General features: G+C 31.7%; 1 protein-coding gene across 3 annotated transcripts in view; it reads right to left on the bottom strand.

The window, feature by feature from the left end:
- Window positions 1-14,964, bottom strand: part of LOC118193355 (cell adhesion molecule Dscam1-like) — a 978,906-nt gene that overhangs the window by 186,081 nt on the left and 777,861 nt on the right. For all 3 annotated transcript variants that reach the window (XM_085823255.1, XM_085823256.1, XM_085823257.1), the window contains exons 14-15: window positions 7,594-7,725; window positions 6,724-6,894 (exon numbers count right to left, since the gene is read on the bottom strand). In XM_085823255.1, the coding sequence (XP_085679381.1) occupies window positions 6,724-6,894; window positions 7,594-7,725 (303 nt within the window). The remainder of the gene's footprint in view (window positions 1-6,723; window positions 6,895-7,593; window positions 7,726-14,964) is intronic.

Here is a 14,964-nt window from a genome sequence, read left to right as displayed (position 1 = left end):
GCATTTCTATGACTATTTGAAATTTGTTAATTATGAATTTTAATTTCTGGTTTTTGCGAAATATTAGTTCTAAATTTCTTACTTTATGTCTTTAATGATAATATTTTTGCAGATTAATGTGCGAAATTAACTAGACATGTTTGTGTTTTGTTTTCAAAAAATTGTTTTATAATTATATATATAAATAACAATATTTATATATTTTTATAGGTAAAGCTGAGAGGTTGGTGAACATTTTTGACTACATTTTAAATCTAAGTTTTCCATTAAGCATTTCCTCCAGTATTTAAAATTTCATATTTTAATTAATATTTCACAGATGCTGAAGATTAATTAATTACGTATCCCGGTTAGTTTATATTTTTCATAATAACTTCATTACTTATTTATTTTAACTTCATTAATTTAATTTTGCTACATTTTGCAGCATTGTTTCCTAAGTTTGCACATTAAGTCATGTGGTATTATTATATTATGTTCTATTAGTATATGATTACATTTGCACGTGTTTGGATACATTTAAATTTTGGTTGATCTTTAGATTATGGTAACTTGGCGATTTTTTGGCGAAAATTTGGCGACCAACTCTCTTACAGCAACCCTCTATTTTTTTTTCCCGCCGCCATTTTGTCTTCACGAAGTAAAGACATGTTTCTTTTCTTTTTATTTACTGAACACTTCTTCCAACAATCTACTAGCCGAATTACACTTATGCTAGAAATTTTATCTAACAAAACTGCTTAATCATGACAAATATTCACTGCAAAATTGGGAAAAAGTGCACAATACCATACTCCTTACGCGTTTTTCAAAATAACACATACACATAAACCATGTACACGTCGACTTATTTTTACTTTAAAAAACATCCCAGAATTACACAAAAATGGCATTGAGCACACTTTTCACTATATCCATGTACACTGCTTTTTTCTCATAAATTAGAAAAATTTCACGAAAATACATGACAATTTTCTGAATCTTTAAACCCGGTAAAAAGAACATATTTGAAATTACCTGATCGCGAAAAAGTATATACCCTTTCCAAATATGAACATTTACACATATAAAATAAATAAAATATCCAAAAACTTTTACCTCTAAATCATCTATTATATTATAAACGTCACCAACGAATTCATACCGCAAGCTTTACAAATACTTAGCGTCAAATATTTAAATTATTTCCATGCACGTTTACTTCAACTAAAACGTATACCAAATTACTACAAACATAAAATTCACAAAATAACTATCATTTAATTAAAATATCACTAAACCATGTACACGTCGACTTAGTTTTACTTAAAAAAAATCCCAGAATTGCACAAAAATGGCATTGCGCACACTCTTCACTATATCCATGTACACTGCTTTTTTCTCATAAATTAGAAAAATTTCACGAAAATGCATGACAATTTTCTGAATCTTTAAACCCGTTAAAAAGAACATATATGAAATTACCTAATAACGAAAAAGTATATACCCTTTCCAAATATGAACATTTCCACGTATAAAATAAATAAAATATCCAAAAACTTTTACCTCTAAATTATCTATTATATTATAAACGTCACCAATGAATTCATACCGCAAACATTACAAATACTTAGTGTCAAATATTTAAATTACTTCCATGCACGTTTACTTCAACTAAAACGTATACTAAATTCCTACAAACATAAAATTCACAAAATAACTATCATTTAATTAAAATATAATTAAATTCAAAAACATTACTTAAAATATAAATAAGCACATACATTAAATTAATAAAAATTAGCTTACAATCCTAATTACTTTAAACTAAATCATTGCTAATAACAATTTTCCCAATAATACCAAATTAATTTACTTCCACCTTACATTCAGAACAATGCATAAAAATAATATCCTCAAATAATTAAAAATACTAACTTACCTAATCTTCTTCAGAATCTTGATTACGTGTCCGATAAACTTTTCTTTTTTCCTCAGCTAAATAAAAAGCAAGCGTATGTGCGCCTGTTTCAGGATCTTTAAAATCATACTTATAGTTCACAGCAAGGTACCAGGTAAAATAAATAACTTAATAAAACAACTTTACTTCTATCTCGCACAACCTTAAAGAAACACTTATTACTACCCCTTTCAATCCCACTAAATACCCATTTCGAATTCACTTTAGTTAGGGCCATGGGATCCAAAAATTAACGAACACTGTTTCACACAACACAGAATAAAGCCAAATACAAAATTTCCAGACTTTTTCCCGATTTCCCCCCTTTTCCGATTAAAGAACCGTAATTCGTCCATTAATATCACATGACATATCCCATGATCTCTCATTTCCCTCACACAAAATAATGCGTAATCGGAACTGAGTACTGCTCACATTATTACCAATGTCCCAGGTAGTAACCTTTATCGCCTCCAAAATGTCGCCAAACTACCAGTTACCATATTCTAAAGATCAGCCTAAATTTTTTTCACCTTTTTATGAATTTTTTTTCATGGTATGTTTTAATCTCTTTCATAATAGTATTTTAATATTAATCTCCAATTTGAGTTTTAAAAAATAAAATATTTCGTAAGTCATTATCTTAAAATGTAAAACATAATTAGACCTAGAAAATACAATTCTTTAAAAGTTTCCTTTTTTTGATTCAATCCAGTTCTTCTTATTATTCTTGATTTCATTTCTGTTATTTCAATTTTATACAATTTTATACAATTTTATACTTGGTTTTTGTTACGTATCAGTTGCTCCAACAGCATTCTGCGCTCTTTAAGTAAGCAGGGCCTTAGACTTGATAAGGCCCTAAGTTATTTGAGATATGGGCTGCTTTATAAGTCTATTATACTATATTTTAATGCTATATTATAATTTTTGGGGCCCCCAGGAATGTGGGGATTTACCTCAGGACTTACGTGTAAATATTAGCTGCTTGTGCGTAATATACGTTGGGCAGCTAATTCGTAAATCCTGCACTCCAAATAGGACTTTAACAAAGGGAAGGTTTTCGCAAACCCTCTTGAAGTTTTCCATTAATAGCTTCTTTATAAGTATAAACAATTTTGTATTAGTATTTAAAATAAAATTTCATCGATTATTTAATTATCGTAATGCATTAAATATTGCATTTTTCAGCTATACCATGGTACACTGTCGGTCTACTTATTATTTTACCTGTTATTAGATCTAGAAAATTTTGAAATTTCAATTATAAGGTATTTCTCCACTTCCCTAGCGTGCCTTCGTGGTGTATCGGTAGCACGCTACGCCGGTATTCCAGAGGTCCGTGGTTCGATTCCCGGCGAAGGTGGTTGCTAATTTTTCAGCTCTCTGGCTTCCAAAAAATCCTAATGTCTCTACACAGTAACTCGAGCCCACCAGCAGCCGAGCGGTAAAGTCGCTGAACACTGGTAGTTCGGACCGAGGTTCGAATCCCGCGAACGGGCGGGCTGCATGGGCGTTTTCGTGGTTTTCCCCATGTGTAACGTGTATACGAGCCTGTTTCCCTTAGAAAGTCCTCTACGAAAGGCATCCCTCCCCTTAGGCAGATAGCCCTCGTGTGCTTTGCCATAATTAAATACACCACACCTACACAGTAACTCATAAAATCAATAAGTACAGTAAGAAAACACTAAATGATACATAAACTAAAATAAAATCACAAAAACAATTTGAAATTTAAATTAAAATTTTAAAAGAAAGCTAAATTTAAGTCAGAGTTTAAAAGAAAGCTAAATATATTTTATATATACAGAAAAGGAGCAACTATCATAAAATTCAAAATAATACCAACTTCATAAAACTTGCATTAAATGAGAAAATGTATCTATTGATAAATATTTGTTGATATTGCCACAAGTGTCGTTACAAGTCTATCTATTCAGTCACGTGTCCGGATGGAGAGGCCCTTCTGGACAAGTGACCAGGTAAAAATTTATAATTTAATTTTTTTTTTTCTTTTAGTATTCGAACTACGTACGCAGTATTATTTGAATTTTAGAAAGTTCGATGGAGCTATTGAGTTTCAGATGTTTAAGTTATGGAACTGGATTTAAGCCTTTAGCCTATCTTATGTACATATGTATGTAAGATTGTTTAAGGTTTCATTAAAGGACCAAAAATCATACTATACCATGTGCTGTAATTTTTTTTACTGTCGTTAAGTTACGAGTTTGAAAGATTTCATCAGCATCAAAATTTCTCTTTAATACTAACAATAAATTATGAGGATGAAACGTGATACCTTAAAAACACGCAAAGAAATTAATAAACATGAAATAAGACGGAAAAGAAGCTTGACGAGAGTAATGGAGTGACCAGGGTAATGGCAATAATTAAAATTTTATGTTAATACAAATATTTTTAAAAAAGAAAAGAAAAAGAAAACAAAAAAATCGTAGGTTTTTAAAGCCAAGAGCCACATTAAAACAGTAATAACAAATGATTGAAAAGAGTCTTTTATAATAAAAAGGACAAAAATAAAACATTTTATTGCTAGGAACATTTGAAAAAAAATATAGTTAAAGATTTTGTAGTACAACGAATGGTCTGAGAGCTAAAACTTGGTACAGTATTTAGTGACCTGGAGATATCGGAGAAAGCCACTAACTAGATGTAGGAGGAAAAAAAAAAAAAAAAAAAGATTAAAAGGAGAACCAGAACGCTCTTTCTTTTTTTTTTTTTTTTTTATTTATATGAGTTACTGTGTACATTAGACGGAAATAGTTTTCTTTGTCTTCGAAATAAGCTCCTCTCAATGGTAGGAAACTGACTAGTTGTAATTTACTCAAAAGCGTTAAAAAGTATAGTTAACCAACATTTAGTTTTTTCTTTAACATTATCATTGCGAGAAATGTTTTTATCTTTAAAGCAATGGCTCGAATATTTCGATACATTCTGTATCTTTTAAGATATTATAGTTTGTTTTTTAACTGAAAGTGTTTCCTATTTCTAAAAGCTTTTACTTTCCTTAATATTTCCTTTTTTATTTTACGTAACTAGAATTTTATAAATTATAATTTTTCAGCGCTATATAATATCTAGTAACGTACTTCTTAAAATACTTATTCAAGATTGGTTTGCTTTTGTAATTTTTGGTTTTTATGTTTTTTTATATTTCGTTAATTTAAGCTTTTTCTTTTCTCTGTTAACTAATGTACTAGCTTCTTTGTGTTGGTTAGTCTCATCTTAGTACTTTTGATTCTTTTTTAATTTAGGAGGCTATGCACCTATGCAACATTAAGTTAAAAATGCTTATTCCCAAGATAAATTTAGTTTATTTCCATATAAATTTTTAAGCTCTCCTTTTGCTACAGTCAGTCATTCTTTACATGGTTAAAGGGTAAATCATTAGTACTGTGAACAGCTTCTCTATTTAGTTGGGATAAAAGGGAAGATATTTAAGTTGCAGAGGCCACTTTGTAGAGTCATTAGGATTTTTTTAGAGACAGAAAAGATGAAAAATTAGCAACGCCTTCGCCGGGAATCGAACCACGGACCTCTGAAATACCGGCCCAGCGTACAGAACCACTACACCACGAAGGACGGTAGGAAAGTGGGAGAAATACCTTATAACTTTATGTTTCTAACAGTTATTTTAAAGTTTAAACATGCTTTACTGTCTATTCTCGTTTCCCATCTACTATTTCCTACCAGATTTGAGTTTTTAGCATCGCATTTTATGCAAATGAGTTAGAAGGAATATTTAAGGAAAGTTCAATTAGAGAGAGTGCTTAAGAATACTTAGTAGCACGTGTTTGCTTTCTGGTTATTTAGTTCTTGAATCTACTGCGTTCGGCCATAGTGTACTTGCTTCTTGATAATCGACGACTACTTTAATATAAGGGCCAACTACGTTAGGTATTTGTGTCTAGCTTTGGCTAGTCTATTTAGTTTGGTATTAGATTGGTTTCATATTTCCTTATCCTGATTTAAAAGCCCAAGTGGAGGCTTTTCTGTAAGCCCGAGAAGGGGCCACCTGTTATTATTTCTTTGGATAAAATAAAAAGGTATTTTAAACCTTCGCAAGACTCTGTCATATATACTTGAACTCAATGATAATTCACTAGGTTCCTCGACATTTTAACATAGATAAAGTACTGGAGTAACATTACAGAGTAAAGGCCCAGGTATGAGCATAATATTAGCAATTACTGGTATTGTATAAATGTGCTGTAAAGCTAGCAATAAGACAAAATATTATCCAAAATAATAAATTGATAAAATATTTGTTCCAGTTTTACATAATATTCCAATTAAAAGACATTATTATGGAAGATAAGTAACTGAAAAAAATCGGTTAGTTATCTTATGTATCCTGCAATTCTGGACTATAGCCGTCATGAAGGAAACGCCTTTCATTGCTGTTCCCTTTAGAAAACTTTCAGCAAAATCAGGCATTCTTGCAAAAGTTTTATAGCAGTTTCTTTCATTGGTTGCAAATTCCATAAGCTCATATTTTAAAATTATGTTTAAGGCAAAAATCACGTAATTTGTTTATAATAACTGTTAGAAAAAACAAAATAATGCATACGAAAATAGCGACATTGCTTGAATGAAGGATTGTTACAAGCATGGTTGCCGGAAGAAGGATTAGCGCATGGTTGCCAAAATTTGGCGCATTTTAAAAATTTGGCGATTTCTACTAAGGAGGCTGCGTTAATACATAAGTACCTAATAACTAACTTGTATTAAACATGAAACAATTAAAGTTTCAAAAAATGAGTAACCTTCTTCCTCTGTTGTAATTGTTACGACTTCTCCAAATGAACTTCTTCCTAAGGCATTTTCAGCTTGAAGTTTGAAATGGTAAGTCGTCATTGGCTGCAACCCTGTTATTTGTACAGTAGTGTTAGATCCTGGTATATCCATTTTTCTTGCCTCTGCTGACCACGTTGCTCCTGTAATTCATTCAGTGATTACTTTTATATCATCTTGTATTTACTTTTATTTAATGCAAAATTATAATGAACAAAATTTCATAAAATTTCTCCACATTAAACACCATCCCGATCGCTAATCACCATTAAAGATTGTTACAGGCATATTTAAAAAAAAAAAAAAAAAAAAAAAAAAAAAAAAATTTTTTAGTAAACTAGTTCGAAATCGAGATTCTTAGCTAAAATGAAATACGACGCTAATATAAGAACACGATGCGAGATAACGCGGCCTATTAGCAGTTTCATTTCGGGGGCCGCTATAATAAGGAAGTAGCAATTTCTTAAAATAACTACAGAATTCTGTGACAGGAATATTTTAAAAGCTTCAAAAGTATATTTATTTAAGGATAATTTAACATGAAGGATAGATTTAAAATATACATTCTCCATAATTAAATGACTAGTCAATCAATTTCACGTAATTTAGAAGGTTTTACTTTTACGAAATACCGGAATTTCCAACCCTTACTTACATTTTCTCAAATGAAAAATCTAAATTAGAAAACTTATCTCGTATCAGTTTGAAACATTTGTGAAAAATAAAGCTCTTATTTGTTCTCCATTTGCAACAGTAATTTCGAACCTTTCGAGTCCCATTTTGAACATTTTGCGGTTAACAAGAATTGAAATGTTGATAATGTAATTGACAAGAGCTCTTACCGGATGCAGACTTCCAATGTAGAATGTATTTTGTAATTGGACTGTTGCCAGTGTAAGGTACGCTCCAACTTAATACTACTCCACGACTATTGACATCTGTAGCCAGAATTTCAGAAGGAGGATCAGGTACTTCTGTAAGAAAAATAAATCGAACATTGAGCTACAAAAGCATAGGAAAGCTTAAACGCATGACTTTTCTGTTCTGGAACGAGCGAACATATATTACGAAATATTAAGAGATACTCTTCCCTTCTTCTAACAGAGTAGAAACATTCATCCAGTAAATGAGATATACTCCTCAGGCGCAGAGGAAGAAGAGGGGTGAGTTTGTTTTTATTAGCTATGCATAAGTGACGTGATCTGGGAGGTCATCTGCTTTGTTTGTTTACATTAGCTTGTTTGTTTACATTAGACGCGTGATTTCCGATGTCATCAGAATATATATCATTAGCGTTTAGCAATCATTTATATACTGCTAGAGGCAAAATAGGATTGAAGAAATTGCATGAATTCGCAAACATGTGACAATAATTTCTAAATTGCTAGAAGATAAATAAGATGCAAGAAATAGCATGAATTTACAAGTATTAACAAACACGTGACAATCATCTGTAAACTGATAGAGGAAAAATAAGATCCAAGAAATAGCATAAATTCACAAATATCCAAACACATAACTTAATTTTCGAAATCAATTGTTAGAAACAAATTTCATATTTAAATTAAATAAAGCATAAAAACACGAACAACTTAATTTTATTTAATATGTCAAATTATACATATCTGCCCGTCTGCTGTTAAATGAAAAATCTGACTTTACGACTAAGGATTTGTTATACATATTTTTTACACATAACTTCACATGTGAGATGCGTAGTTTAAATTAGGTAATACTATTAGCCCGTCTCGTATTTATTTTTGGCACGTTCTGTGAATTTTTTTTCGGTAAGTTGATGTTTTTGCCAATTGTCGCTGATTGCTCATTTAATAGTTTTCTCCAGGAATTTTTCTAAGAAACGGCAATTTGAATTTGTTCTCAATTTGTTGAAATTCTGCATGTCTTAAATTTTCAATGAGAAAGAGAAAGACTAGAATAATACAGAAAAATCAATGGGTTCAATACACTTAAAACAACTGAATTTTATACTATCTTACATTTAAGTAAACAAATAGGAGTTTTTTTTTGAGGGGTTGTGAATAACATTAAGAAACCATTGTTTCATTAAATCTGTATTAAAGCAGAAGAGGATATAGAAACAATTTGCTTTTAAAATCAGATGTATTTTATAACCAAACCTTTAATACATGTAAGCAAAAATAAATGAGGCAAGCGAAGACTATTGAGGGATCACAAGGACTGATAAAAAGTAACTTTTACTTGGAACATGTATTTTTTCTATCCCATTGCTAATAGGAGATGTATGATATCTGAAGCAAAAGGCATTTGGTAAAGAATGCACAATACTTTCAAAGGAATTTCCAGTCTCTTTCATGCTCACCGTAAAAGATCTAGTTATTTTTCTTTTGGAATGAAGATATGTTTTCTCGTCTTCTTATGTATTTATTATATATGAAGGAATAAACACCAAATTCTGCCACGAATTTCTATAAATTTAGTTTTTGTTGTTCACTGATGCTCACTTGTCCTACCTACAGCCAGCCCATGCCCATGAAATTCCTCGTGGACAGAAGCGCAAGATTACCCTGTGTTGGCAACAGCCTTGAGAACCTTACAATTGGCACTGCGATTTAGCTCAGTCTTCCCCTCCAGTTTTGATGGACAGCATCACGGGAAGGGGCGGGTCCGAAGGTCTCTTATACTCTTATTCCTCTACCATAAACCTCTCGAGAGGACTTTTGGCTCGTCGCACACTTGGAGTGCCCCCATGCCGTACGGACACTATACATTTACAAATATCCATGCCTTCTCCGGGAATAGTGTAAAATTTGACCGTAAGAGTGGACATTCGAAAGAATATCTTTAAGAACTTCTTTCGAAATATATAAATGAGCTTTGCCTGATTTGAAGATTATATGCAAATGCTTTGATGAAAAACCAGCTAAATATTTATAATTTCATGGACCTCACTTTTGTATTACACATATATAAGAATGCTTTTTTAAAATGTTCTTCGTGAAGGTATAAGTCCCCTTAGGCAGATTGTAGAGTAATTGGGATTGTTTTGGAAGCCAGAGAGATGAAAAATTAACAACCGCCTTCGCCGGGAATCGAACCACGGACCTCTAGAATACCGGCCCAGCGTGCTACCGTTACACTACGAAGGCACGCTAGGGAAGTGGGAGAAATACCTTATAAGATAAAACTCAAGAAATTTTTATTAGTCAATAAACTCACATCAATCAGCCCTTGTATTTAAAAAAAAAAAAAAAAAACTGTTTTCAAAATTTATTAATCCCCGTTTAGTTGCTGAATTCCCAGATCATATTTTATATTTCAGTCTTTATTGAGGATTAAGTAACTTAAAAACATATAAAATAATCTCAAATCAGATGCAACCGGTAATATGATCTTCATGTACATTTTTATTATAATTATTAATACAACATTAAATGTATTAGCAATTAAGCTCACACATTTATTGCATCTTATTTCAGTTTTCTTCGAATTTTTCAGGATTAAACAGTTTTCTCAGAATAATGCACTTCAGGTACCTTCTACCTTCTTTAATCCATTTAAGTACCGTTCGAAAACAGTCCACAGAGAGATCTATCGCTTTTTTAAGCTAATAAGGAAGCGCCAAGCAAACTTAATGAATTAACGTTCGTAAGACTATTCGATTACCTTTACCTCCAGACTCTAAATTTATTTCGAAAGCCTAGCTAGACTAAATTGTTCCAGCTTTAGATTAATGGTAGTTTCAGCACATATTGCCATTGTTCGAAATTCGCAGCAAATGAACCTAACTTCCTTTGAAAATAAATTTTGAACTTTACTGTATTAGCTTTAAATGCTTAGAAGAAGGATATTGAGATTTTTCTTTGATACGTCTTCCTTTGAATTATCTTGCTGTGCAGAAATATCTTAAGAAATGACGAAGTGGGGTTTCCTATATATCTTAAAATAATTGCAGTTTTAAAACATATGTATTGTGTATTTCGGAAGTATTCTCTTGAATGAAACGGCCTACCAGTGGCCGAGCGGTCAAATCGCTGAACACTGGTATTTCTGACCTGGGATCGATTTCAGGGCTGGTTGCATGAGCATTTTTGTAGTTTTCCCCATACGTAACGTGTATTACGAGTCAGTTTCTCTTAGAAAGTCCTCCACAAAGGCATCCCTCCCCTTGTGTGCTTTGCCATAATCAACTAAACGAAACCAAACCACTTGAACGCAAAATGTTATTGAAAGTATTTTATATGTTACGCTTCCAGTTAACCCTTATCTTCAGCACGATCAGCATTATATTCAGCATGATAAAAAGCATATGTAACTAAAACCAAATATTCAGGTATTATTTAAATTGCAGGTCGATAGAAAAACTGTACAAAGTACCAAATAATAATTTCAGTGTGCAAAAGATGATTAAATAAAATAGTGTAGCGAATCTTAAAACCGACATATTCGGAAAACATACAGTAGCATTTCTTCGGTGATGTCTTCGGTCGATAAAATTTCACGTATATCTTAAGAAATTTTGAATAAAAAACTGTAAATTTTGCAGGTATGCTTAGAAATACATGTACTTTAAGATGATGGCAAAAAGTTTATGGGTTATAATTCAAAATGTTTTCGAAACATTTATAAAAATTATTTAAAAATAAATCATAAGAAATGGTCGAATTGTATTTGGAATGAACCTAAATTTCGAAATATGAAAGAAACAATCAAATAAGTTTAATAAAAAAAGAGATATTGATAAATATATATTCAATCCAATGAACATGGAAGAGCTAAAGGTTTGAGAGCTAATTTTCGATTTTTACAAAACGTGGCAGTTTGGCATAATTTGAGTCGTAGAATCGAAATATGGAAAAACATTGGCATGTCATTTCAGAAAAGTCCGATTTTGTGTCTAAATACCTATATTAGAACAATGCTATATATAAATCTATTACATATCCTAAGTCACGATTTCAAGACATGAAAAATGTAAGTTGATTTTCGTCAATCGGCCCAGTATAACGAAAGATATAGAACTGTCCTCTTTTTTTTGGGGGGGGGCGCAGTATATCTCTTGATAAAATGATTCTAGAGTTAGAGAGGATAGGGATGTGAAAGATCAGCTGTTTCAGATATATTAAACCTCACAGAAAATTCTATTCTTGTCAAATATATTACTCGTTTGTAAGGCCAGGGATTTTATTTTTCTACACTTGCCAAAACACATTAATGATAAATTCATCGTAAGCGTAATTTTAAGGGTAAGGATACTTTGGAAAGATACAGCTAAAGATAGTTCGTATGTCAAATACTTGAAGGAAGAAATTTTTCGAGTGATGCATCAGACAGGCAGACTATTTCCACTCTTTTACTTAGGAAATACAACATAACAGTAAATTTGAAAATATACAAAAACTCTGACAGAGAAAAAGTAAGCCCGTGCATGATTCACCTGTAATTGAAGCAAAGATGAGAAAGGCTAATAGTAATGCTCCAAAGTTTTAAATTGGTGTCAGTGCTGCTCAAATCATGCGTCTCAAATACATGTGTTTACGTGCTTACATACTAAACACGCGCCGAGTGTGCTACCGTTAACCACGAAGGTATGCAGAAAGGAGGGAGAAAATACCTTATGAAATAATCTCACTACTTATTCACTGGAAACATTTTTTAGCATCTGTACCATATCGACACATATCAGTATCCATATCTCTGTAACATATTGGACTATCTGGCGGTAAAATTAGCTATTAATAATTTCTTTTGTCGTCTGATGTTGACTCAGTGCACATTTGTCGCGGAAATGAAGCTGAAGCAGTCTTTTAAATTAATTGAATGAGAGCCATAAATCAAGATTTTTGACAAGGTATACGAGAACTGTTTTAGAAAATCTCTTCCTTAAGGAGTTCGTTCAGAAATTCACACGAAAGGGAACCCTCAGATATCCACATGCAACTAATTCAGTCATTTTCATTCAGAAATCGCTTTAAGAATTAATTAACTTTCTACCAAACTTTGGCATTTAGGCACCTGGTAGATTTATTGAAGCGAAGGCAACGCGAAGGCTGCGCCATTGTTTGCATTTTATGTAATTCAAGAATCTTATCAAGAATGGCAAAAAACTAACAGTTGAATTTTATATCTGTAGAATCTGAAAATGTGTTCCACCTCCCTGAAATACCCGTTCTGAATTACTTAGACAAAAGCGTCCTGATTATCTGATATGTCCATTTATTCTAGATGTATATTTAAATCAATAACTTCAGTCATTAAATATTATTTATAAAACTTAGCAAAATCAGGATGTAATAACTGATAGTTTAGCAATGAAATTTGTTTTAGTTTTTTTTTACTTAAAGTTAACAATCCGGTGTCTAAATATTTATTCTTTTAGAAACTGCAGGAATGCGTTAAAAGAATACTAGATGTAGAATAGATGTGTTGGTGGTAAAATTGAACCCACCTCAGCAAAGATTATTGTTTCGAAATAATTTTTTTAACTCTTAGATAAACAGCCAGGGCATCGTAAATGTAGAATTAAAGGTTCATTTAAAGCTTTCGAATGATGTGAATAAAACATTTATAAACATTAAAATGTGGTATGCTAGAACAAGCCCAGCAGCTGGAAATCGGACTATTCACCGCCACCGTTTCGAAGTCGCCATTTTGCCATCAAGACATATTCTTCTTTATATGCCTATATTACAGCTTGCCATATTATATCAAGTTTATTTAGTTTAATATTTTTGTTTACCCATTGTATATCCCTGGCTAGCTTACATTTTTAAAATAAAAAGGTTTTCCCAGTTAAATATATTTTCTAGAATTACCAAAATATTACCTAGAACCTAAAATATTACCTAGAATTAAAAATCTTCTGAATAACATATGAATTTTTTTGTATACTATTTTATACGAAATGCGCATGACTTTAAAAGTTAACTTACTTGTATAGCTAATTATATATTAATTAATTTTAAGAAAATAATGTGCTAACAAGTTTCCAAAGTAATTAATCTGGTAATTTCCTGCTTGCATGAGTGTTTTCGTTGAGCTAATTAAAATTTCAAGAAATTTTGATGCATCGTATAAACATTGTAACTCATAATTAAGGAGTTGATAATGTAACAGGATATCCATTTTGAAATGTGAAAATTTTGTTCAATTTGATATTGACATAATTTTCAACCAATTATGCGTAATTTCCCTACATCAAAAATTTGTAAACAAATTATATGAATAATAAACATCCTTTATTATTTCTACTTGACCGGAAATGGACTACGTTCAATCAGCTTCTGAGGGATTGTCATGTCGGGGAAAGAGCGACGACAAACAGGCGACGGCGAAAGGTCCTAGACACCAGCAGCTCTGGTTACCGGCCCTGACTAAGGTATATAATACTGTTTAGAAGTTGTCGCTATCTACTTTCAAACGAAAGCAATAATGCTATTAAATATAACCGCACACATTGCCCCCTGCGACGTAAGTTGTTGCATTTTGTACAACATGCGACTTTTCTTAACATTCATCACGATAAATTTTTTCTGTGATATAATTTTTAAACATATTTTTACAATGCTGCCAAAAAAAGAAGAAAAAAGAAATTATTCCATTATTTGATTCTATTATCTACTATCTAATTATTTGATTATTATATTCAATTATTTGATGACTAACAAATAAATTAATACTATCATTGCGACAAATTTGTAACAGACATTACAATTTTTTTTGTTCAATTGATCTGTTCAATGGATATATATATATATATATATCCAAGATTTTGTTTTGTTCAGTAGATATATACCCAATCTTGGTTTTTACAGATTATCCAAGCTTTCTGGTTATCCGACTCCCTTTGATCAGCTTATGTCGGAGAATCGAGACTCTATTAAAACCGGTATTTTCTTTTTCATTTAATCTAAATGATATTAAAAATCCCATCGAAAGAAAGGATTAATTTCTACGACTCATATTTGGTGGAAAACTTACTCACTTTTTAACTACATTCCTTAGATTATATACTTTTATTTAATTTATAAAATGGTAAGCCTCCCTCCATGAGTCTGTAATGGGTTTTCTCCCTGCTTCTAGCATGCTCTCGTGGTATAATGGTAGCACACTTGGCGCGTATTCGATTGGATTAGACAGGATTATTTAATTATGGCAAAGCACACGAGGAATATCTGCCTAAAGGGAGGGATGCCTTCGTGGAGGACTCTCTAAGGGAAACTGGCTCGTATACA

This window comes from Stegodyphus dumicola, chromosome 9, assembly GCF_044657685.1.
Source record: "Stegodyphus dumicola isolate Sdum_Otavi_A_Nest chromosome 9, ASM4465768v1".
NCBI lineage: Eukaryota > Metazoa > Arthropoda > Arachnida > Araneae > Eresidae > Stegodyphus > Stegodyphus dumicola.
The sequence above is the reverse complement of the archived record's forward strand: the minus strand, read 5'-3'. Positions and strand labels throughout refer to the sequence as shown.